This window comes from Alexandromys fortis, unplaced genomic scaffold (genome assembly GCF_014885135.2).
Source record: "Alexandromys fortis isolate MF-2015 unplaced genomic scaffold, M_Fortis_MF-2015_v1.1 scaffold_73, whole genome shotgun sequence".
NCBI classification, from domain to species: domain Eukaryota; kingdom Metazoa; phylum Chordata; class Mammalia; order Rodentia; family Cricetidae; genus Alexandromys; species Alexandromys fortis.
This window is the reverse complement of record NW_026067959.1, coordinates 6,705,422-6,732,361: the sequence shown is the minus strand read 5'-3', so window position 1 is coordinate 6,732,361 and position 26,940 is coordinate 6,705,422. Positions and strand designations below refer to the sequence as shown.

Sequence of the window (26,940 nt, the reverse complement as noted above, 5' to 3'; positions counted from 1 at the left end):
TAACACAGGGCCTCCTGCCCGGAGGTAGTACTGCCCACACTAAACTGAGTCCCCCCCCCCCATAAATTATTCATCAAGAAAATGCCCACAGATATGTTCACAGATGAATCTAATAAAGGAAGTGCTTTAAATATGGTCCTCTCTTCCCACATGACTCTGATTTGTGTAAAGTTGACAAATCTAACCAGTACACTAAGTAAAAGAAGGCTGGTCTCAAACTCGGTGATCTTCCTCTGTCAGCCTCCCAAGTGGTGGGATTGCAAGTGACTTGTCAGCATGTTTGGGTTTTGCGATTTTTAAAAACTATCAAACGTCCCTTAGTTATCTCCTCAGCCGAGTACCCCATCTTTTGAAATGGATTGATACTGAGCAGAGCGCTGTCCTGCATTCAAATGATTGGTTGCAAATGATTTGGATGCAGGCAAGCACCTGTATCCAAATGATTGGTTGCCTTGGGCTTTATTAGAAATGGATGAGGAGCCAGGTCTGGTGGAGAGGCCGCCTGTAAACGACACCGAACAGACAGAGGCAGGAGGATGCTGAATTTGAAGGCTACATGGGGAACTCTATCTTTAACCCCTCTCTCTAGTAAAAGGAAAGCATGGTTTTGAATACTGTCCATCTAAAATCTGTATTCTTGTGGGAAGCTGTGGACTCCTTTGGAAAGGCTGCAACTTTATGCTTAACTTACACATTAAGTTTGCTTCCTTTTTCTCTGAGTTAATGAGAGTAGCAGTATGTGTTATTTCTGAGAACTGGATTAAAGTGAAGATATGTCTGTTGCTTTTATAGAGGATTTATACTCAATATATGGTGTCTTTTTCATATTTCTTTGCAGACAATACATATGTGTCAAGTTCAGAAAATGATGAGGACGTACTAGTTACTACAGACCCAATTCCTGTCATTTTCCATAGAATAGCAACAGGTAATTTAGTTTTTTTATACTTGTTACTTTGACGCTCTTTATTTTTAGTAGCAAACACAAGTATTTACCTCTCATAAGTCTGTTCATATAATTTTTATATCTGAAGGATGTTTGTTTTTTAGTAATGTTTATATGTATCATGTCAACATTACTCTTGAAACTGTTTTTTTCCATCATGGCTCTGCAGACAAACTGAACACAGAAACCCTGGGGCACTGAAGCTGCCTTGAAATAAGCAAGAGTTGAAGCAATCTGTGCGCTTGCTCTCTAAGTTACTAGCATTTGTATGCAAAATGAAAAATCAGAAGCACTTGCATGATCTGTCTTCAAAATATCTCTCAATTCTTCCACCAAAGGGGAGAAAAGCCTACAACGGTTTTACCTAGGAACTCGTGAATGTTTGGCAAACAATATGCTAAAGTCCAAAGTAATTTAAAAACCTCTTTCTTGCAGAATTAAGAAAAACAAATGATATTAACTGTTGTTTATCCATAAGATCCAAACTACAAAAGGAAAATGGGGAGGTATGTAAATTTCATTTCATTTGACTTTCTATTTTGGTAGTGCTTGCAGTTTACCAGGTGTTTGCATTTAGTGTCTTGTTTATGCTACGGTAACTTAGGGTGAATGAAAGGGAGACAACTTTTTGTATGGTGCTAAGACTGACCTAGAATTAACCCCACAAAAGAAGTTCCTGCTATAAATTAATAGAATATAATCTATATAAAATATACATGCCACATAATTCATTTTTTATTGTTTATATATAACAATGTAGTTGACAGAAAACACCCATATGCCTTGTATCACAAGTATACATGGCTATGAATAATTTTGATGAGATCTTTACAGTTATGTGTGTAGAATGTCTGGTCTTTTAAGCCAAAGTAGCAGAGACACAAGGGTAGACATTATATTCCAGTGGTTTTATTTATTTATTTATTTATTTATTTATTGTTTTAAAAAATCCTCAAACAAGTTTTTCTCATGTCCTTGCTTTAAAAGATTTTTACTTTGATATACAAATAGCTATCAGGACATTACATAGAGAAAGTACAATGGACAGCAGTAACTGGATTGAAAGTTATGCTTACCAGATTGGTAACTTCTCTAATTGCGATCAGAGATACTCTATCCAGTAACCGATGGATGCAGAGGCAGAGATTCACAGCCAAGCACTCTGCTGAGTGTCTTCCAGAAGAAAGGGAGGAGGGATTGTACCACCCAGGGAGGTCATGATGGGGGAACCCACAGAGACAGATGGTCTGAGCTCTTGGGAACTCATAGATGCGGGACCAACAGTCAGGGAACCTGCATGGGACCAACGCAGGCCCTCTGTATGTGTGACGATCGTGTGGCTTGGTCTCTTAGTAAGGCTTCTAACAGTGAGAACAGAACCTCTCCCTGGTGCTTAGCTTAGTTTAGTAACCTGTTCCCCATACTGGATTACCTGACCTAAGGGGAGGAGCTAGGTCCTGACTCAACTCTATGTGCCATGCTCTGTGCAGGCCCACGGGAGGCCTGTCCCTTTCTGAATGGAGATGGAGGAGGAGTGGTTGGCATGGAGGTAGATGGGAAAGCAGAGGGGACAGGAGGAAAGGAAGAAGAGGAAACTGGTATGCAAAATAAATAAAAAAATAGTTTAAGTAACAAAGAAAGTCATTCTTGCAATATGACCCTTCCCTTGCTGTTAGTGTTGCGCCACTCTTTGAGATTCCCCCTTACATACATCCACTGTGAAAATTACATCTTGAAGAAAGCTCTCACTGACCAAAACCTGTTATAATGTCACCTCATTCAAAGCCCCTCTTCTTGATTATCATACTGGCTCAATAACTTGAAATTTAGGTCTTATTAGTGATGTGGATGAATAGAGATCTGAATCTGAAGGAAATGCTGCTTTTTTTTTTCTTCTCAAAATTTTCCCTAAAAACCAAACAAGCACACAAACAAATTTTGCTAATCATGACAGTGATAGAAATACCACCATGGATTTTCATTGTGCTTCAGATAATATGACAGATGTTCGGCTCAGTTAATTAAAAACTCAGACATCGAGTTAAAGCATATTAAATTAAACACCCTCGTGAAATTTGAATTTCCAAACAAATCATTTCAGTACGCTAGAAGTTCTCTTTGTATTATGATTCATATCCAGTTGCATGATTTGATTCCCCCCCCCCACTATTTCATTCCAAGTTTCCTCTTTCATATTGTTGCTTTGTGTTGGCAGTGGAAGTGGAAACCATCTTGGATAAATAATGCTGACAAGCTTTTTAATAAGCATTGAATTAGTGTGAGCCTGTCAAGCATTCTATCAGAGAAAGCCTAGAGCATAGCTGATTCTACAGAGCTTTTGATGTTCATTAAATGTGAAGCTGCAAATATTTACCTCCCTGGAAGCAAACTGCAGGAAGGTTCACTTTTAGTCAACTTCTCTTAGGGAGCTTAGTGCGTCTACAAAGTTAGCTCCCTTACCCGCTTCCGTTTTGAAGTTGTACCGACAGCGCACCGCATAAACAACCCTGGTCTGCCAGGACCTGTCTGTTACCACTGTTTCCTGGTTTGCCTGACCACTGGAACTGTCTCTTTTTTCACTCGAAGGAGTCGCGGCAGAACAGCACGGTGGAGGAGGACTCCGAGGGCGACAATGACTCTGAAGAGTTTTATTACGGAGGGCAGGTGCGTCGCCTGCCTCCCTTTTCACAGCTGTATGGTCCTGGTGGGAGGAGGCAGCCTAGCAGTTGTTCAGGCTGTAGTAAGCAAGGGTTAAACATGAATAGATTGTTTTCACTTTCTACACGTTTTCAGAAATTAAGAGTTCCTTTGCAGATCTTTCTACTGAGATCACTCATTTGCTGTCTTAATTAATTATAGAGATTTTGCACTTTGATTTTGATGATCATTTTGGGCTTTCACAATGCCTTCTTTTATTACTAAATTTTTGGTTAGCATGCAAGAAAATAGGCTTTGCTGTGACATTTTCACACATAGATACCATTCTACTCTGTTCCCATGCACCCTTTCTCCCCCTCTTTTTGGTATTCTTCCTCCTTCAAATAGTTCCCCTTTGTTTTAACCATAGTCTGTATATTCCCTTGCTCCTTCTTATAGCTGGAGGCTTTTCTGTGTTCTGCCTGGTCCAACAGCCACTTATAATGACACAGAGGCTTTATATTAACTATAATTGCTTGGCGTATAGCTCAGGCTTATTGCTAGCTAGCTCTTACATATAAGTTAACCCATTTCTATTAATCTGTGGTTTGCCATGTAGCCTGTGGCTTACCAATAATGCTCTGGCATTTTACTCCTCCAGCAGCTGTTATCTCTCTTGAGTCCTCTTTCTTCCTTCCTGTAATTAGCTTGTCTTTCCTGCCTAGCTACATTCTGCCTTACCATAGGCCAAAGCAGCTTTATTCATCAACTAATAAAAGCAACACAGTTGCAGCATACAGAAGGACATCCTGCATTTACCTTCTTGTTCCTCCTCCCTCTCTCTGGCCATCTTCCTATCCTCTTATAGTCACTTTAACCTATTTATATTCATCTATATTCTATCACGTGGCATTATCTCTTTTCCATATTGCACCTCCTGTATCCTTTTCATGTCTCCTGCATCTCCTTCCCAGCATCCTCTTTGTTTTTAGAAGTCCCATCTAACCTCTCTCTAGCTATTGGCAGTTCACCTTTTATTACACCAATTACAGCAATACATTTTCACCCAGTGTATAAATATCCCATAACACATATATGTTAGATATATGTGTTATAAAAAGTCATAAGACTTTTCCTGAATAATGTTTAAATTTAAAATCGAGCATTTGATTTTAGGATATAACCATACAGTATATTATTATGTTTCTATAACCTCTTTGATGAAATGCTATTGTAGTTTGTGTCCTGTGATGGAACCATAATATGATTAAGTAGACCTTTAAAGATAAATTTATTATGGAAAAGAATTCATATGGCATATATTCAGAAAAAAATCAGTACTTGATAAATCAGACATGGACAAGGCAATAGAAATGTGGCCATAGTAAATTTGGCTTTCTTCCACGGAGTAACTTACTAGCTCCTGGGCACTTACCTAACTAGAGAGTACTGTATCCAGTACGCAAAAGAATCCTTACAAGTCTGATTTTTTGTTTGCACTGCTCCTTCTTCCAGAGGGGAATTTGCTGCTTTTCTTCCATCTAGCTGTTCATTCTAAAAGGTTTCTAGACTATCTGCCAGTCATTCATTCCTTTCAAACATTTTTATTCTTTATAAAGTGAATTTAGAAAATGAAAGGCATATCACAAAAAAAAGGTTGGAAGTAGAAAGGATGTATCTCCTGGGATGTAACTGTGCAGTGAAAGTACAAAGGAATAATCCAGTCCCTGGTTCCTTGCTACTGGAAGGCATTATGTATTGGCATACTCCATCACGCAGATGTATATTTGAAATACATAATGCAAATAGAAACAGAAGACAGAAGTCATACTGAGTAGAAATGAATGTCATATAAAGGATTGCTCCACAACACAGTAAGAGAAATGAAGAGAAAAAAAACTCCACAGTGTCAGTTGCAGGGTATTCTAGTATGCCATAAACTTTTAAATGCACATTCGGGTGTTTAGGATTTCTTTTCCAGTTTGAACACCATCACAAGAGACAAAAGACTATATTTAAGAAAAGTAAATTGAAGTAACAGATTAAGAAGGACTTCACAGTTTGACAATAGGTTTTTCAATCTGATGAATAACCTCTTACAGACATGATAGAACTAGTCTTGTGATTCATCAACTTTAGGACTTTAGATCTATGCTTGGGTAAAAGAGAGTTCTGGTCAACCAACCATATTCTCTGGAGTTCTTATCCAAGATGTATATGTTGATCTATTGCTTACTACTTAACATATTTGAATAAGCGGGAAGATAACTATTGATTTGGCTCTTGGCACATATACAAGGAACAAGAAAGTTATGAAGAATAAAATGTTTGAGTTTCTATTGAAATCAGCATGCTAACTATTTATGTTAACAAATAGATTTTTATTTTTAATGCTATTATACATATGGACTGCTAAGTAGGAAAACATGACATGCTCAGACTATATATATATACATATATATATTCATACACATAACACCTATATGTGTGTATATAAAATAAATGAGTAAAAAGAAGACTGTAATTACAGGGAGAATCTTCTTAAAGTTAATTTAGAAAGTCTGATTCTAACTTTAAAACATAATGAATTGTCCTAGCCGTAAGTGGATTGAAGAACTTTGTGCGGATGCTGTCAGCTTACCTGTAAGGCCAGGAGGCTTCTGCACAGGCCGTGTGGTCTCTTAGTTCTGAATTATCCTTTCTGGCAGGTGAACTATGATGGCGAACTCCATAAGCATCCTCAGCTGGAGGCTGATTTGTCAGCAGTGAGAGAGATCTATGGACCACATGCAGTTTCTCTCAGGTAAACAGCTTCAGTGTGTTACACTGTTTCATAAGCCATTGGAATTTTCTGTTAGAGTAACTTCAAGGAAAATTCTTTTCTGTGATTGTGTTTGGAAATGTTTGAGGGGGTTGTATTGTGTCTCTCCTGGTGCAGAATGACAGCTTTCTGACTTTTTTGTTACTAATTATTTTAAAGTTAAATTAGTTCCTTAAAGAAATAATTCATTTTGAGAGTGAGTTTTAAGAAGCAGCAGTCTTTAAATGTATACTTATCTGGGTAAGGCAGCATACACTCCTGATTTCACAAGTAGTAAAGCTGAACTAGGAAGATTATTAGTCTGACATCATGTGGCTCTGTATAGCAAGATCCTTCACCAAAAACAGGAAAAGTGCCATTATTGTTCACTATAGTAGATGTTTCTGTAAGTCAGGGCTGTGTCATTATAAACAATGAAATTAAATAATGCAGAACTCTAGTACACAGGTTACATGCCCACTGAAGGAGGGGTGGGAGACTTAATACATATGGTTTGAATGATAGTGTGCTTTAGTCTGCAATTAATATCTGGTAATAAACTTTCTAGTTACTTTTTATGATACTTAATGCTTTGGGAGACTCCCCTCCCTATGGTCTTTATCTGTTTAGTGTAAGATGTCGTTTGTGTCCTTATGCTGGCACCTAGAAGTCAGGGTGGCTTAGTTTAGAGTCTTTCTTTGCATATAGTGTAGTCTTTGTGTCTCCATGGAATTCTAGGCTCCTTTAACAGCCTGACCTCAGTTCCAGCCCTACCTACCAAACATCCCAGCTGGACCGGGGACCCAGCGCTTGCACAGGTTGATTCTTGTCGAGGAGTCCTCCCTGTGTGCACCACTGTGAGGGTCAGCTGCTTAAGCCCTCCTCAGATCTCAGTATAGACCGCTCAGCCTGTGTTCTGTGTACCCAGCACTATTACATTTCTGTGCTTTATTAATAATTTACCAACTGGACTGAGATTTGTGATAGTTGTGGCACCGCCTTTTATTTGTGGTATTGCTTTGGTTTGTTTTTTAAATCATTGTTCTGGAACTCAACATCGTATGGGGAGATGGCACAAGATAGATTGCATGGTGGATTCTTGACTGTTTCCAGTGGCAGAGTCTGAAGAGGACACACTATCTGGCTGTCGCTCTTCAGTGGACGTACCCTAGTTCGAGAAGATGAACAAATATTTTTACTTTGGAAGTCTACACATCAGTAATTTATGATTGCCAAATATTTCATTTCGATTTTGGAAATAACAGTTCACTGCCCCCTGTAGCCTAGATAAGTGAGGATTGAGTCCCCAGAGCATCTCTCTCAATTTTGGAGGTGCATGAAGCTGACAATGGTGGGATTATACTCAGTAAATGAAGTTTTTACAGCTTTTCAAAATTTAGCTAAGACGCTGTGATCATTCCACAGGTGGTCTGCTGTGTGGTCCAGATTAAGTACTGTGGACATTCAGTGTTACATAATGTATGCATGAGGATGGTATAGGAGCCACTGGCAAATTATCCAAAACTATGGCTTCTTTTTTTTTTTCCTACAATAGTAGAACTTTTCTAGGAAACTTAAAACTTTAATTTTTTATTTAGCTATGTATTTTTCTCCGTTCCCCTACCTTTCCCTCCCCTCCCCTTCTACCCTCTCCCATGGTCTCTATGCTTCCAATTTACTCAGGAGATCTTGTCTTTTTTCTACTTCCTGTGTACATTAGATCCATGTATGTCTCTCTTTGGGGCCTCTTTGTTGTCTAGGTTCTCTGGGATTGTGAAATGTAGGCTGCTTATTTTTTTTTGTATGTCTAAAAGCCACTTATGAGTGAGTACATATGGTATTTGTCTTTCTGGCTCTGGATTACGTCACTCAATATGATGTTTTCTAGATCCATCCATTTCCCCACAAATTTCAAGATTTCATCATTTTTTTCTGCTGTGTGGTACTCCCTTGTGTAAATGAATCATATTTTCCGTATAAATTCTTCAGTCTAGGGGCATTTAGGTTGTTTCCAGGTTCTAGTTATGACAAATAATGCTGCTATGAACATAGTTGAGCACATGTCCTTGTGGTACAATTGAGCATCCTTTGGGTATATACCCAAAAGTGGTGTTGCTGGGTCTTGAGGTAGGTTGTTTTCTAATTTTCTGAGAAATCACCACACTGACATCCAAAGGGGCTGTATCAGCTTGCACTCCCACTAGTAATTCAGGAGTGTTCCCTTTTCCCCACATCCTCTCCAGCATAAGTTGTCATCAGTGTTTTTGGTCTTGGCCATTCTTACAGGTGTAAGATAGAATCTCAGATTTGTTTTGATTTGTACTTCTCTTATGGCTAAGGATTAAAATTTTAATTTTGAATGCAATAATCTCCCCACTAAAAGAAGGCTATGAAATATAAATATGATTGAACCTGGAATTCAGCTTCCCATCTTCCCCTTAAAGCACCTATTATTGCTTAGAGTTGATATTTTTTATATTTAAGTTTTTTTCTAAAACACATTCCCATATTTTCTTAGCTGTCATAAGACTATGACAGTTTTGTTTCCTCACGGTTTGGCAAGTCTGGTGGTCTACCTATTAGTGTTCTATTAATAGCATGGTATTGACAGTTATGATGTGCTACAACTACATAAAAGTGCTTGGAGTTCCAACCAAATGAAATGCCTAAAACTCATAAATGACTTGATTTTTTTCTCCTTGCCTATTTCCCGTACAACAGTTTTGATCCCACTTAAATCTCAATATAAGCTGTAGTCTTGCCTTGTCCAGATTTTATTCCTAGCTATAGAAGATGGTTGCTGAACAAATGATCTCCAGAAGTCTCTTGACATGAAGTAGACCACAGCAAAACTTGTTCAATTTACTTTAAATAGATAAAATGAATTTACAACCTAGCCCAGTCTTCTGGCCCCAGACATTCTGGGAAATGAGTAACTACCCATTAGGTAGAAGGCCTTGGAATCTTCCTCGCAGAGTTCCAACTCTATTGAAACCAGAATGTTCTAATTAACTGTTCTTTCACTTAATTGAGGCTTATAAGGAACTTAATGGGGTTTGAAGAGCAAAAGCACCTTAATATGCACAATAGGCTATTTGGTGTCATCTTTTTTTCTTTTTTATGTGACACCTAATGAGAAAGGCAGCTAACCACATCTGAGTTCTTTATAAGAGATAGAAATAGCTGATTGCCTCGGCAGAAGCAAATCCCTTTTAAATGCAAGCTAAATGTAGATATGGAAAAAGTAACTGGTAATAGATTACTAATATTGATAATGGAATCTCCATCCGTCCTTACATAAGAAACGAAACAGTGGCTGCATGGAACCATGCATGTCAGGGTTGAGGATGATTTTGACACAGAATCTTGTGAATGGGCGGTGAGTTAGATCCTATAGGATAAATATCTGCTGGTTGGTGTAAATGTGCTTCATCTTGAATCATATAGCACTATGCGCATGTATGTGTTTCTCTTGTAAATGCAGTCCTTTATCTGTGTGTTCATAAACTAGTCATTTGGAAACAATCTGAGTTGAGGAATTTTAGAAATTGAAAGAAAGTTTCATTCCCCTGGAAAGAGATGGTTTCGGTAGTCACCTTGTGAAATGTCAAACTTCTATCTTAGATACCTGATCTTTCGTTTATGATGACATTTTTCATTTTTAAAATACTGGCATTGTTGGAGTACCCAGCCTCTTACTGTAGCTAAGGCATGATGTGGCAGGATGCTCCCAGGTTCGTGGGAGTGGCACGTTTTGATTGCCTTTATTGGTGGATGGCTGGGATTAGTCTTTCTGATTTGACGTTTGGAGAACAAGAGTATTCTGAAGATCCGATACTTGGAGAACAAATGAATATCACTAGATCGATAACCATGATGCCAGTATCTCCTAAGAGAAAATAAAAAATAAACATAAAGCAAAGGGAGAAAAAAAACTTAGGTATAACTCAGGTCATCCACGTCCATTCTTCTGAACCTGTAACTTTCCATTTACACCATTCCTAGGAAGTGCTGCCTTCTCCTCGTTTCTCCCCGTCCTGTCATGGCATTGTGTTCTCTTTGCCTGGCCCCTTTGGTACTTGGCATAGACATACAACAATCCTGGCCAGTGAATTATGTACATATGTGCTGGAGAGTGTGTCTCTAGTCCTGTGCCTTCTGCATTCTGTCCCCCTTGGCACCACAATCATGACCAGACCCCATTCCCTCAGTCCCTTGTATGGTGAAGTACAAACCATTAGTGTTGAGTCATTGAGATCTTGAGGATGCTTCTTCACCACACAAGGGAGCCTACACAGAATTCTGTTATTCATCAAAGGAAGATGTTGAGCTGCAGGTGTGTAGTATCCTATCTAGCATAGTGATTCTCGACAGTCTCTCTGAGTTGAGGGTATTAAAAAAAAATTCTGTAACTCAAAATCAGGGAAGCCTTGAGAGGACATGCACGCACAGTGCAAAGTAACTAAAAGGGGAAGGGTCTTCCAGTCACACAAATGTAATTGAGATATAAGCTTCGGTCCATCAGATTCTGCATGTTCATCTCTGCTCCCAAAGCCTGGACTTCGTTCAGGCAAAAGCAACGGTTTTTAAGCTGCCCATAAAGCCACAGAAGCTTTCTGTTCTAATCCTCTTCTGCACTATTGTTTTGTCTCACAAAAGATTGCATTGCCTTCTCGTCTGCATCTAAAGTCTTCTCAGCTTGTCTCTTTGAGCAATTTATAGCTGTGTTGGATAACAGTCTTGGAAAAGCTTTAATCTTGCCAAGACTTCTTCCCGGTGACTGAGTTTGCATATTTCTTGGCCCATTCACAAACATCTCTCCCACACTGGGCAGAAACACACACTGAGTAGGCATGCAGAGATAGACATGCAAGCTGCGGAGTTTCAGATGTCACAGGAAGGTGTGTGTTTCTTCCTACGGAGCTTCTCAAAGTGTCACTGCCTAGTGGTTGGAAGTAGGAGAAGTTCAATAACAGTAAATGTTTGTTTCTCAAGAATCTTGGGTAGAATTGTGTATATATAAATCTATAGCTTTTTGACAGTTAATAAGGAAAAAATAGATATTTAAAATGTTTTGATAATAAGTATTCTCACAAATAACCTTGATCAAGTTGTTTTAACTATAGTAACAGTAACTGAGGTTACTGAACAAACTGAGGTTTTTAGAGAAGAAAAGCCAGTATAGTCTAATATTCTGTATAGTATACACATTAAATATATTAATATATATTTGAATGTCTCATGAGCATTTATTTTGGGGGGAAGTGGGAGAGCTTATTTGAGCTTACACTTTATAGTCCAACACTGAAGGATGCCAGAACATGACAGCAAAGCAGGAGCCTAGAGGCAGGAACTTATGCTGACACCATGGAGAGATGCTACCTACTGATTTTTTTTCCCCATGGCTTGTCATGAACCTTTCATCTCTCCTCCTTCTGTCCCCGCTCTGACCCTCCATCTTCTCTGTCTGTCTGTCTTTGTGGATATTTTCTTTCTGTAGCCATGGCTGGCCTCAAAATCACAGAGATCCACCTACCTCTGCCTCCCAAGTGCTGGGATTAAAAACATGTGCCACCCCTGCCCAGCTAAGGAGCATTTCCTGATTGGTGCCATTAAAAACAGGAAAAGGCAGTGACCAGTTTCTCACAGTGTCTTCATAAACTTATGATTATTGACAATAAACACGTCTCCCCTTTTAAAAAGCTAGCGATCAGATTCAGGGTCCTGGGCATGCTGGGCTACATCAGATCACTAAGCGGCTACACCTTCTACCTTGTCCTGGGGCGCTGCAGGTGTCTTGAACCCATTATGAAGCCCAGACAGGGCCGTGGGCTCTTCATGCCTGTCATTGATCCTGGCGTATGCAGATATTTTCGGGTAATCACTATCACCTGTCAGTATCTTAAGTATTATGTAATTTTCAAAATATGTCGACTTAAGGAGAAGCTCTTTAAAAAGCCAGAAATCAGGCTGTGGGTAGAGAGGACCATTATGTAGCAGATTTTCCTGGACCCGCCATTCCAGGGTAAACCAACCACAGTAAATTATTTCTCTGTAATTTCCCCTATCTCAAAACTAAGGGGGGAATATTCAATTTCAATTTGACGTGGTCTTGTCACAGCAAATAAATTGAGGCTGTACTCAAAATTGTTTCATCATAAACTGAGTCCTGCATCCAGATCGCCGTCACAGTTCGAATGGCTTTCATCCGTCAGCATTCAGTGCGTTTCTGTTGCCGATCTGAGCCGTGGACAGTGATTTGGATACAGAAGTGGTCTTGATAACTAGGTCACTCCATCTGGACAAACTGTAATCACGCTTTGTGTCTCCCAGTGGGAAACATGAAATTACTGGCATTATGTAAAAGGGACATCACCACCAAAATGAGTTTGTATCTGCACAGTGAACTCTGAATTCAAAACAAAAAGGAGTGTAACCGTTTCCAGATATATGCATGTATAGCCCTGCTAATTGCCTTCTTAAAGTAGTGTTCCAGTGCTTTGCCATGGTGAAGAAGAGGGCCGGTAGCTCAGGATCTCACTTCCTTTAGAAAAAAAAAAAAAAAACATACTAGAAATAAGGAAGAAAGTATTGATGGAAAAATCCAAGGAAATCATCCTTGGACTATTAATACTTTTAATGTTCACAATGAATGGTTTTAAAATACATGCCATATTCTGACAATGCCTTTCTATTTATTGGGTCCTTTGAGCTACTTACAGAGAATCCACTGTGGATTAGGATTTTGTGTATGTCTGAATCCTTCCTCTCTGCCTCTTACCCACACACTTCAAGCTAAGATGTTCTACTAATGCAATTATAAAGAGGAGAGAAAGAGAAGGCATCGTGACAAAGATGTGGGAAGCAGCAATCTTGATAAATGGGCTGTTGTGATTATAGGTCACTCTAACCCTTCGAATAACAGCTAAGTAATCTGTCGACTGTCTCAGATAAGTCATCCCATGCATTTGACGTCATCATTACAGAAATTACTGTTATGAGAAGACAGGTGTGTAGAGCTTTCTGAGGAAGCATTTTGTCAGTATTTATGATGCAAAAGAACCCAGTGCATCGGAGTGGTTTAATTGGTTCACAGTAGCTTCACTCTTGCAGCCGTTTAAATCTGTGATTTTGAAGAGCACCACAGAAAGCACTAATTTGACCGAAGGAGAGAAATAACAAGAAAAAAATATACTTTATATGGGAAAGACTAGAGTGAAGCTGAGGCAAAACTAATGCCAGGTGTAGGGACTCACCCCTGTAATCCCACACTTGGGAAGACTAGGATCAGAAGGCTCTGGAGTTTGAAACCAACCGTGGCTACACAGTAAGACCCTTTCTCTCAAGAAGCATGTTCTCTAATGATGCTGTTAAGAGTTAGTTTTGCACATATTTTTCTGTTTCTAAAACATAGATTAGTATCACCTTTCTAGTCAGTGGTTAGGTCTATGTTTTTATAGAATTTGGAACTTTTTTATAAAATGAACTCAAAATGGACACTGTATTTCTTATACAATAGTCTTTCAGGTTTGTGAGGGTGAGTAGGGGAGGTCTTCCAGATATACTCTTTACTGAGCATTTGAAAAAAAAACATGAAAATTAAGGTGATTTAATAAAACTAGAAATGAGGCAATCAAAAAAGGAAGGTCGAGTGCTTGTTTCCCATTGCTTAACACATTTAGTGTGTGTGTGTGTGTGTGTGTGTGTGTGTACATACACATAAAAGAGTGTGCCGGTGAGCATTCGCCTGTAGAGGTCCAAGCGACAGCTTGGAGGAGTCGATTCTTTTCTTCCCCCACATGTGTCCTAGGGATCAGTCTCAGGTCAGACTTGGTAGCGAGGATCTTTTCCCACTGAGCTGTCTTGCTGGCCCAAGAGAAGTTTTTAACATTAGGATACTGTCGTGTAAGTATATCTTTGTTATTTGTTACTCAGTTGAATTATTTCCAATAATTTCTCTTCATGTCTTGATCCTGGCAAGGTTTTGCATCCCCATCTTCCCTCCCGCTCTCTCTTTCCCTCCTTGATTTCCCACATAATCCAGAGTGACCTTGAACTCACTATGTAGCTAAGGATAACTTTGAACTTATGATCCTGCTGACTTTGCCTCCAGAGTGTTGATTCAGGTATGCAGCACCATTCATGAATTTATGCGGTACCTGGAGGTCAATCCCAAGGTTTCACGTATGCTTAGTGAACACTCTCCCAGTTGATCTAAATCACTAGCCATGCTTTGTGGACATTAATTTATCATATATATAATTTATCATATATATATATATGAATATATATATTCCTCAGAACATTTTCTACCAACTATGAGTTCAATTTAAGTATTGCCTATTAATTTCTTTAATTTTGGTTATTTCCATATTTTATCCCTGATTCTCTATTCACAACTCCATAAGAATTATATGAGCATATAAAAATATGGACACGTATATTAAGAATATTATTTTTGTTTTCTTTTCAATAAATTACATAAATTAAGAGCCATGCTGTACATAAGTTGGCCTTCATAATGTCTTTATATAACCCAGGGATAGACTGCACAGGCAGAGTGCTGTTTTAACATATGCATTAAAAAAAGAAAGAAAAACAAGGGAAAAATAAATCCCACACTGGGTATTGACTGGATTGCCTTTATGTGGATCATATAGTCGTTATTTAGCTGCATGTCCCCTGTGTCAGACTTTGGGCTACCTGTACAGAGAACACAGAGCTGTGCATGTAAAAGCAGCTGGACCAGTTTCCAAGCCGCCCATGTCCACGGCAGAAGAAGAATCTATTAGCATATTTCTTTTATTTGTTCATATCAGAAACTCCTTTCTTCCCTTAAAGTCAGCTCCTTGTCCAGTGAATGGGTGGGGATACTGGAGCAGTCATATGGGGACACTATTGTGACTCAGGGTACCGGGACTCTTTGGTACCATGGAACAAGCAACTCTTGAATTTATGTATGCAAATGCATGCATAATATATATCTGTTTTATTGCAAAAATAGACAAAAAAGATGACAGTCCAAGTTAGTTTATTCATATACAAGGTCATTTCTAATCTTAAAAGTCAGCAATTAGAGCCAGGAGGTGGTGGCTCATGACTTTAATCCCTGCACTCAGGAGGCAGAGGCAGGCAGATCTCTGTGAGTTTGCTGCCAGCCTGGTCTACAAGAGCTAGTTCCAGGACAGCTAGGGCTGTTACACAGAGAAATCCTGTCTCGAAAAACCGAAACAAACAAAAAAGTCAACAATCTGAATTAGTGACTATCTTTTTAATTACAATAACCAGTCACATACTAACTACTAAAGAAAATGAAAGCATTCATGTTAATCTTTGCTTCCAGGGAATATGGAGCTATTGATGACGTAGATATTGATCTGCACATTGATGTCAGCTTTCTGGATGTAAGTGTCAATTTCTATAATATGCCCCACACATTTAAAGGGATTTATCTTCATTCTAAGACACTCAGTTTGGGGTTGTTTTTCAGCACCATCATGCTCTGCTTTTCTTCAAGTGATTTATGAAGATTGATCAATGAAGCTGGGATCATACATTGTTTTCATTGTTTTTCCATATATCCTGAACCATCTGTGTTTTAGTTAGAGTACTTTATTATATAAGGTCTCAATTTTATTTGTCATACAGAAAGGCAAAAATGAAAGAATACTTTGGCCTCCTTTTTACACAACATTGTTTGTTGAAATAATTTATAGGTCCTTACAATTTATGTATTCCATTAGCCTAAGTTTAAAAGTCATGATTTGTTTTTTATTTTAAGGTTTGAAAGACGCCAAACTCATCTTTTCAATTTTTTTGTGCAGGAGGAGATTGCTGTGGCTTGGGAAGTGATCCGAACAGAACCTATTATCGTCCGGTTGCACTGTTCACTGACACAGTATTTAAATGGCCCAGGTTAGTCTCATTTCTCCATTGTTTTCGAGAGTAGGACATTAGTCCATACTCTTCTTTTTATAGTAAAATTCTCTTCAACTTCTTTACTGCTCCTCCATTTAACATAAGAAAGGCCTGGTTTGGTTGATTTTTCTCATAATTCTCTCATACACTAGTTAAATTGGGGGCTTGTTCAATTTTTGCTTCCATATCCATCTTAATAGTAAATTTCTAAAACAGTTATGACTTTCTTGTTGAAAACTGGGGAGGAATTGGATTTCAAAGAGACTATTATGTATAATATATGAGTAGAGGTAGAGGTATTGTGCTCGAAAGGAGACAACCAGTTATTCCAGGGCAAATAATTAGGTTTTATCTTGACTTATGATTTTAATTATTGCAAACAGGTAAAATGGTGAAAAAACTTTGTGTTAAATTTTATTCAGAAGGCAATGTTGTACTGTTGACAAAAATTAAATTATTTATTTATTGTTTCAGAATTTCATACTTGCATGCAATGTATTTTGGTCAAATCTACTCCCTTCTACTTCCTTCCTTTCCTCCCCTGATGAGGTTTCCCTCTTAGTCTCTCCTTCCCCCTCTCCTTTGTTCCTCTCTTTTAAAATCTTCTGAATTCACTTAATGCTGTTGCTAGTTGCTGGTTGCATGGAGCATCAACTGGAGCTTGGGGAGTCTCCCAAATCCCTGAAGAAAACTCACTTTCTCTCTGACAGTAGCCATCCACTGCTAGGATCCCCTGAACTAGAAGGGGACAGAGTGAGTCTCTCCCATCCATTCTGATTTTGGTTGGCTCAGTTTTATGCATTTAGTCGCAGCTACTGTGAATTCATGTGTGCAATAGGCCTGCCATGTCCAGAAAACACCATCTTCATCTTGCTGTCTGCATCTAGTACCTCTGTTTCTTACAACTTTTCTGCCCACTCTTATGAGATGATCCCTGAGCCTTAGGAGGTGGGAGTGTGATTAAATGAGACTTTATTTCTTTAGGGGTGTTTTGTAGCTTTTCTTGGAAGATATCCATATTTATAGTAAAAGGAACCTGTAGAAATTTGTGACTAATCCAAGATTTAGATTGACCTACTTAACAGTTCTTTTTTGAAAAGTATTTACTTCTATGTTCTAGAAATGTACGAACAGCACTAATTTGAAGTATAGTATTTAGTTGGGGCTAATCTTTCTGTGAACAAAAGAAAAGGGACAAGCACTTTACAGTTTGAAATTAAAGAGAAATAATTTTTTATTGTTTGTGCTTTAAACATGAATACATTTGTTATGATAATATGTGTTACATAGAATTGTTGATCTGTAAGTCCAGTTCCTGATTAAAGACACAAACACTGTTTTGTTGAAAAGGTTGAACAGTTGTCATTAAGCTCTTTTGTTTAAAGCATCTCATTATCGATGTCTCTATGCCTATGCTTACGTGATCAGAGTGTATAGAATGAATTTTCAAGCATTTTCCACCCCCATTATCCTTTCTCACTTCCCTCACTGTTCTGCTGAAGCCCTTCTTCTGACAACAGACCCTTCCTACTTTGATGTCCTGTGTGTGTGTGTGTGTGTGTCCATGTGTGTCTGTGTATGTGCATGTGTGTGTATGTGTATGTCTCCCACTGAGATTAATTATGGTTCTTTGGATAAGCACGAGTATAGTGTTATTTACTGGAACATAGGCAACTTATCACTGGCTACAACACTGAAGGAAACATTAACATGCCTCTAGACCAGTGGTTCTCATCCTTTCTAATGCTGCCTTTCTTTAATACAGTTCCTCATGTTGTGGTGACACCCAACCATAAATTATTCCATTACTACTTTATAAGTGGAATTTTGCTACTATTATGGATCATAATGTAAATATATGATATGCAGACAGTTTTAGACAAACCTTGGGGAAGCGTCGTTCAGACCCCAAAAGGGTCTGAAGGGATCATGACCCACAGCTTGAGAACACTGTTGTAGACCCTCAGTGAGGGGAAGACATTCTGAGCAGGGTCTCAGTCTTATGAGGATCCTTTGCAGCTAGCCACAGCTTCAGTGAGTCCACAAGACCAGTGGCTGGCCATGTCTTGTCCTGAAGTCTCGCTCATGGCTCTCTTCCCCCATTGCGTTCTTTCCATCCCTTTTTGGTCATGTTTACTGAGCTTTTGGTGTACTGCTATAGGAATTCTGTTTAGGAACGACCACGTCACAGGCATTTCTAAAGTTGTGACATTTACCTTTCTTAGAAAAGGATGTTTGTCATAGTTTCTAGTTTTATGTATTAGTACGGCTGTGCCCTCCTTCCCCCTTCTCTTTTGATGAAGCTTAACTCTTTCAGATGAGTTCATCCACAAGTCCTGGCTTGTTTAATCTGACTTTAGCGTTTACGATATTTTTCAGCTCATTATTACTGGTTTTGAGGAAACTATTAAGTTTTTAAAACATTGTTAAAATGTTTTATAAAATGCTTTTAGAGTTAATGAAAATTGCACATAGGATTGAGGTTCCCTGCGTCCTCCATGCTATTTCCTTGACTGTTGTTCATATAATGCATTAAATAGAATTAGGTGCAGTTAATTGCATTCATTTTAACAGTATTAGTCATTTCATCTCTTGAGCTTTGGAATATTTTTAAAGTAACATTTTGAGAACTGGTTGGTATACTCTAAATTTTTAGGTCATTTAGATTGCATTGCTAGAGACTGAGTCAATATTTATTATCCATAGTTTCCTTAAGATTAAATATTTTAATAAAGCATTAACATTTATTATCTAGGTTTTGATGCAATGATTAGGTTTTAAAGCTGTGTTTATTTCTTTTTAGAATTACTTATAATATATTCTGGATAAACATCATCGTCAAATGTTGCCATTTTCTCTATGTGGTTCACACACTCTCTACCCAGAAGTGTTTTAATTCTTCTAGTATCTTTGGACCTTGCTACACTTTAAAACTAGGCCAATGCCCTTTAGGTTTCTCCCCCTTCTCTTCTTAGTCCCTTTTTTTTATCTGCCTGTGAAAAGATTATACCTTTGAAAACCTTAGGGAGATACAATGTGTCTGATTTTCTTAATTTTTTTTGTTTTCTTTTTTTTAATTATTTATTTATTAAAGATTTCTGTCTCTTCCCCACCGCCGCCTCCCATTTCCCTCCCCCTTCCCCAATCAAGCCCCCCTCCCTCGTCAGCCCAAAGAGCAATCAGGGTTCCCTGCCCCATGGGAAGTCCAAGGACCACCCACCTCCATCCAGGTCTAGTAAGGTGAGCATTCAAACTGCCTAGGCTCCCACAAAGCCAATACGTGCAGTAGGATCAAAACCCATTGCCATTGTTCTTGAGGTCTCAGTAGTCCTCATTGTCCGCTATGTTCAGCGAGACTGGTTTTATCTCGGGAGCCTACAGAAACAAGCATGATTTTCTTAATTTTTAAAGATTTATTCTTATTTTATGAGTGTTTTGCCTGCATACATGTCTGAGCACCTTGTGCGTGTCTGGTGCCTTCAGAGGCCAGAAGAGAGCATTGGATCTCCTGCAGCTGGAGCTACAGACATTTATGAGCCACTATGTGGGTGCGAGGAACTGAGCCCGAGTCCCTCGTTGGAACAGTAAGCACGTTTTGCTCTTGAGCCATCTCTCTAGCTACTCGCGTTCTTTTCCTTTGAAGAAAGAAACCCCTGCACTGAATTTCCAGGATTTCTCTTTTAATACAGTGCCGTCTTGTTTGGACACAGGAGACTGGACTGATGTCTTATGGAAGGAACAGACCATATTTAGGATAGAACTGATGGGTGTCTGGGGAACTCAGTGCTCCCAGCCCTGAGCAGGACAGCGTGAGCTGAGGACTGTGGAACCTGTCCGAGTGTGGCCTGGAGAAGGGCAGGACTTGCTCTAGTCATCCCAACCCTTATTATTCCTGGCACATCTGGTGCCCATGTGGTGTCACTGTGATTTGTGCACTGCCTTTCCTCCCCCGTCATGTCATCACACTGCTCCTCAGTTGTCCCTTTCCTCTCTGTCCTGTAACATTTCTGCCCTCCCAGAGGATTCTCACCAAGAAACATTTTTTTTTTCAATTTGGAAAATTAAATAAAACCCTTGACCTCAAATTCCCTTTCAGCTGGCCCTGAAGTACTGTTTTCTTTCCGGTCAGATTTTATTACTAGAGGGTTTGCTCTGCTCCCTTCGTTTCTTTCCTTTCCTCTCTTAAAATCCACTCAGATCAGATTATGGGGCCATCACTGCACAGTCAAATCGATCATGGCTGTACCAAGGCTAAATAGTCCCGAGACCAGTTCTGACTACTCATCTTACCTCATCTTCATTGTTAATCTGTTGTCTCCCTTCCTTGAGAGCCTTTAGTGAACGTGCATTCTGGAGTCTCCACCCTCTTGGCTGTCCCTCACAAGGCTTCTTTGCTGGATGCCTGACACCCAGGCATGTGCAGCTTCTTTCCCAGCATTCTCTCCTCCCTGAGTAGTGTTGGTGTTATGAGTTTACATATTTCAGACTTGCAGCTTTAATGCGTACCACTGCTTGAATGCCTTTTATTTTTTATTACCGTTTTCACTCTTCTACTTGAATGCCAAACAAACATGTCAAATTTAAAACCCTTAAAATTAAATAATTCCACTTCTCCAAATAGCTATTTATGGTAAGTCACTAATTTCAAAAATTATTTAGATATATGCACACACATGTATGCATGCATACATGTATGTGTCTATGTATGTATATGCACATGCATCTCATGAAATATGCACCACATGAAGAGGATGTAGAGTGAATATTAAGTCTGTGCTTTATCCTCATCTCCCACTGATTAAAAAGTTGTGTCATATACTAGCATGTTTTATTTATAATTTCAAAATGTTGTCTCAACTGTCCTAAGTATGGTTTCTGGAACAGTTGCTTATTTTGAGATTACTCGTCATATTTCTATGTGCTACCTATTAACATATGCAGATATTTATGTTAATACACAACCTGCTGTGATCTTATATTTAACTCTTGTGTAATTTAAATAATGCTGCCAAGAGGAGTGTGCGTACTCTGGATGTGTGTGGGTGCGCATGCCCACGCACACCATTAATAACTCAGTCATCTTTTGTGACTGAGTTTCAAGTCAATATTGAACTCTGTTTCCCCTCTTTCCAGTGCCCACAGTCGACGTCTTTCAGATTTCTACAAAAGAGCGATTTGGATTGGGACATCAGCTGAAGAAGTAAGTTTACTGAGGCCTTAAAAAAAAAAAGTGAATTGCTTTTCGAGGGAATTGAATTTTCATTTTACTCTTTTGCTCAGTTTTGATTCTCCCACATCTTTTTCAAGTGCGTCCCTGGGGATAGGGCATCATCTTGGTGCAAAGATCTGGATCTGTGTTTTAGTCCACAGAGCTCCTTTTCCAGATTCCCGGGTATTTCTCGCTTCCTGTCCACATCCACTCACCCTTCCACACCCCAAACTATACCCTTCTTGCTCCTGTGGACCTGGAGTCTTTCTCTTTAACGTGTCCAGCAGAAGCAAAGGCAGGGGTATGGATCAGTGACTACCAAGCTTTCTCCTACAGGACTCATTTTGAGCTGGTTTGTTGAAGTTTGTTTTTCTGTCCTGCTGAGCCACTGCCTTTTACAGCTGCCCCTTCCCAATATCCAGTTGGCGGCTTTCACTGCTTATTCATGTGGCCTGGAGATGATAGCTGGTTATCCCCCACTGTCTCTGAGCCAGCCCTATTTCCCAGGCCATGAAACATTCCTTCGTTGAGTTTTTGATCTCCTTATTTCTTGGTCCTGTATTAATAGTATCTCAGTTTATCTTTTTATAAATGGACATGGTTCTTCCAAAGCATAGTGTGCTTAGAATTCATTTCAGTAAGCACATACATTCTTTACTATGTCATCATTAGCATTTATGATCTATCATTTATATAGACACTAAGAATCTGGCATACTTTGGTATTAATAGACGTGAAGCAGAAATAAATGATGGTAGGTTTGAAAGTGCTGAGGAAAGATAAACCAAGCTTTTGTTTATTGTACTCATAGAATCTCATGGGGTCTTATTGATAGCAGCTTTTTTTTTTTTTAAAAAAAAAAGCTTTAATTCACTTTTGTTTTCTGATTTTTAAGTCTGTTTTACCTAAAACCCTGGGTTTAAAAAAAGTGGGAAAGGCATCATCCTTGAGAGAACTGAATACAAGGGCAGCACACATATGTCTTTGAGTAGAAAAGTGCAGTAGGGAATCGCAGAGGTCGGAGTTGACTTTTCAGCTTCTCTGAAATATGTGAGGATGGAGATGTTGGGGCAGGGAGGCTGGGTGCATCCCAAGTACTTGTGGTTTGCCTGGAGGAAATAACTATGCTGTCCACATGATCTCCTTTGCTGATCTTTCTTGCATAGGGAATGCAGTTCTATATTCAGACAGAATCTAGATGAGCCTCTGCCTTCCAAAAAAGGATATAAGACTATAAGACTATTCCAGATGAATAGGAGAGACCTTTTCTTATCTATTGATTTTTAACTCTAAAACATGTCAAAAGATAATGTATTTATTATGTAAACCTACAACATGATGTTTCAAACACACACACACACGCACACACACAGTGGGATGGTTCACTTTACAAATTAAAACTTTTGTCCACAATACCAAAATACAAATTGGCGTCTTCTGCTAAACCTCATTGTATTCTTTTAAAAATATTTATCTTTTTAGCAGTGCATAAAAATTATACGCAGCATTTTGACAGCATGTGGTGATTCTGCACAAGTTCAACATATTTATTTCTTCGGCATCACATCTCTGTGATGAAAATATTCAAAATAAGCTTTTAGAAGTACACAGACAAAGTCCTTACCTATGGTCACAGTGCTAGGCAGCAGCACACAGAACTTCCAATTCCTATCTTTTTATAAGTGACCACTCATTGCTCTGACTCCCGGCCGCCCACCTCTGTCCTGTTCCACCGTCTGACTACCATGCCTTCCCATAATATCAGTGTATTTAGTTTGTGGACAGAAATGAGATCAACATAGAAAGGAGAGGATGTAGGACTTTTCTTCCCTGCTTGACTTCTGTCACTTAAAATGACCCTCAGATCCATCTATGACTTTGCAAATTGACAAGATTCTTATTTTTTTGTGGAATCGTATTTCATTTTCCCTTGCCCATGCTTCCTTGTTTATTTCAGCTAGAGGCTGGCTATGTAACCCAGGCTGGCTTCTCCAGCATCAGTCAGCTTCCCAAGTGCTGGAATTTGCACCACCACTCCCAGCCGAGCTAGTCACCCCTGATGGGTCCTTAGCTGATTTCTAGCTCGTGTCTAATTTGAATAGTGCTGCAGCAGACAAGTGCCTGCAGAAATCTCTTCTCTACAGATTTAATTTGTTGGAATAAATGCTAATAGGTGCGCTTGCTAGATAACCTGCTCGATCTATTTTAATAGTTTGAGGAAGCTATAGTCCGTCCTCCTGTCTATCCATCCATTCAATCCATCCATCTGTCATCTTTTTTTTTTATTTTTCTATGTGTGTGAAAGCATTTTTGTGGAGCTGGTTCTCTTCTTCCAATTTCATGCGTGTCCTGAGGTTGTCAGACTTCACAGCAAGCATTTTTACCCGCTGAGCCATCGCACGGATTCCCATAATGGCTGTCTTAGTTTAACCAGCATCATGGGCTCCCTTCTGTGTACATTCCAATCCTTCCTTGTTGTTTTCTATTCTCTGATAAGCACCAGAAATCTGACTGAAAATATTGACATATGCCCTCAGTTTCTTTGGTCGGAATATAACTAATAAGTGCTGTACTTGTCAGAATTTCAGCTTTTAGAATTTGTGAGACTTCTTGAAGGACTATTTATTCTTCCAGATCCATAAACTTGATTTAGTAAGAGCCTGTCAGATCCTGTGCGCTAATGCAGTGGTTTAGTTCTTTGATCAGGATGCAGCCCACGCCTTTCCCTTTCAGTTTAATGAATTTTCATTTTCATCATATGTCATCCTTTATTGAGTAATGTTCCAAGAGAAAATACTTTAAAATTTCTTGTGTCAGCTTCCTTTTCCCTGGTGCCGGAAGCCTTATGTGATGTCTGGGCTAGTCCATACCTTAGACCTCTAGGACTGGCCCAGTTTTTCTGACACTACACCAAGGTAACTTTGCTCAGATATGAATTATGGATGATTGCATTCGAAGTGGGGGAAGCTGCTCTTTTAGGCGCTCAGTGTTGAGTCTAGATCTGCACACAAATGCAGGGTCAGATAATCAACCCTTAACATTTAGGATTTCGTTTCTCTAAAGATAAACGGAATTTACAAAGAATGTTTAGCACATTAGACCATGCAATGTTCTCTTTTAAAGACTCACATTGGGGCATCTGTAAATTTTTGTTTTAGATTTAGGGGAGCTTTTCCAACACAATTACTTTTTTTGGGGGGGGGGAAGGTTGAGACAGGGTTTCTCTGTAGCTTTGGAGCCTGTCCTGGAACTAGCTCTTGTAGCCCAGGCTGGCCCCGAACTCACAGAGATCTGCCTGCCTCTGCCTCCCGAGTGCTGGGATTAAAGGCGTGCACCGCCCCCCCCTGCCCCCAGGTCCAACACAATTACTTTTATTTCTTTCAGTTAGTCTCTGTTTCTTACATGAATCCATGGCTTATCCATCTTGCAGAGGAGCATGGCGGCACCTTTATGTTACGTTACTTTGGCGCTGCTTTCTCTCTCTCTCTTTTTTTTTTTTAGCTTTCTTTTTACTTATTGTTTGTGTGTTTCACATCTCGTATCTCGGTCCCACTCATTTCCCATCCCTGCGTATGCACCCTCTGCCCCTGCAGCACCCCACCCCCAATAAAATTTAAGAGAAGAAAGAAAATAAAAAGAGGGCAAAATCTCACCTTGGAAGCTGTAGTGTGACGTTGTGAATCATGCAGTAAACCCTTTATTCATATATCTTGACTTGCAAGAGTTCATTACAGCGAGTCATTGGTCTGGTTCGAGGCCTCTAGTTTCCACTTCGCTATCGATGCTGGGCCCTCACTAGGACCTCTCTCAATTATCCTGCGGTTGCCCTGTGTGGTAGAGATCCTTCAGCTTTGGCTCTGCAAGTAGATCACATATGGGATGGATAATTGAGGTGTTCCAACCTGTAACACTCGTTCTGGGCCTGGGTAGTTGCAGAATGGGTCAGCCTGCCCGCTCTCCCTTGTCCTCACTCTCAGGGTAAGCTCTCCAGCATTGCCCTGGGAGCTCACCCCCCCTTGGGGCTGTGAGCAAGGGGTGGGGCCAAGTCTCCTGTTTCCAGGTCCTCAGGGTTGATCTCCCACACCTGTACCTTCAGGGCGGGCTCTACTGTGTTGCCCAGGAGAGGCACAGGGGCCACTTTCCCATTAGTTGTAGCTGATGAGGGGCAGGGCTAGCTCCCCTGCCCTTATGACCGACGTCAATGGGTGTGTGTGGGGGTGGGGTGAGGGGACAACAAACACTTTTTTCCCTCCCATGCTGCCACACGACAGGTGAATATTGGGGACAGCTCTTCTATGCTCACCATACCGGTGCTGGTTCGCTTCGCCTCTGCCAATGGGGTTGGCTCTGTCGTGCTGCCCAGCAAGGTGCAGGTCCTGCTCTTCCAAGTGTTGCAGCTGGTGCAGGCAGGGGCAACTCTCTTTCCTGCATCAGGCCTTGATGAGGATGGGCATCTCTCCCCTACCCATAGCACCATGTGACAGATGAGGAACAGGGACAGCTCTTCCAGCCTCGCAACTTCGGGGCTGGCTCACCAACACCTCCACCACCCCTATTGTAACACTGCTTTTAAAGCAACGTTTGTGTGTGTGTGTGTGGGGGGGGGATGGGGTTGATCAAAATAAGACAAGAATTTTCTTAAATGCATGTCCTAGAATAAACAACTTTCTGCCTATAGTAGCCCATGAGTGTATCCCATGAGTTTGGACAAAGAAAGAGCATCTGCAGTTGTAAGCCTGAGAAGTAAAGGAAAGCTGTGTGCTGGGGCTTGTGCTTAGGTGACTGGTATAATATGTAACATGTTCTAGTCCTAGGTCCAGCCTGGTGATTAATGTTTTCAAAAACATTACTTGCTTTTATGAATGAATTTTAGTTATGTAGGGAATTTTTTAATAAGAGCCAGATTATTTTCATGTTTTTGATGAATTTCTGTCAAGTATATAATTAAATTTCTTTGTTTATAAGTGTTTTTGACTGGGGATCTTTAGGTGCCGTCTAGCCTAAAGAGCATAATTTAAAATTTATCATCTCATATTTATGATAATTCATAAGAAAAAAATTCAGGTGTGAAGAGCTTATCTTCCTTGAAGCTTATGAAAGGATGCTAGTGAGGAATCTAGGCTACTTATTGCTTAGAGCAATTTTTAATATGTAAATAACTACATTCAATGTGTTCTTGTGATCCATTCCTGGTGCTTTAGGGTACTAGGACCAAATGCTAAGTGTGTTATGAGAAGGTGGTCATTATAGCATGTGTGTTCATAGCACAATATGATCACATATATATACATGCATATCCGTGATCATTATACACACATATGTGTGTGTATATATATATGTATATATATGTGTGTGTGTGTGTGTGTGTGTGTATGCATACATCTGCACACACTTTGGATCAGCAGTGACATTAACTGTCTTACAAGAAGC

The 26,940-nt window shown here is 39.6% G+C and overlaps 1 protein-coding gene across 2 annotated transcripts in view; it reads left to right on the top strand.

Annotated features, from left to right (window-relative positions):
* The window catches only part of Parp8 (poly(ADP-ribose) polymerase family member 8), a 164,941-nt gene that overhangs the window by 90,262 nt on the left and 47,739 nt on the right, over nucleotides 1-26,940 (top strand). For both annotated transcript variants that reach the window (XM_050152799.1, XM_050152798.1), the window contains exons 5-11: nucleotides 839-928; nucleotides 1,382-1,452; nucleotides 3,533-3,610; nucleotides 6,292-6,386; nucleotides 15,727-15,787; nucleotides 16,208-16,298; nucleotides 21,435-21,501. In XM_050152799.1, the coding sequence (XP_050008756.1) occupies nucleotides 839-928; nucleotides 1,382-1,452; nucleotides 3,533-3,610; nucleotides 6,292-6,386; nucleotides 15,727-15,787; nucleotides 16,208-16,298; nucleotides 21,435-21,501 (553 nt within the window). The remainder of the gene's footprint in view (nucleotides 1-838; nucleotides 929-1,381; nucleotides 1,453-3,532; nucleotides 3,611-6,291; nucleotides 6,387-15,726; nucleotides 15,788-16,207; nucleotides 16,299-21,434; nucleotides 21,502-26,940) is intronic.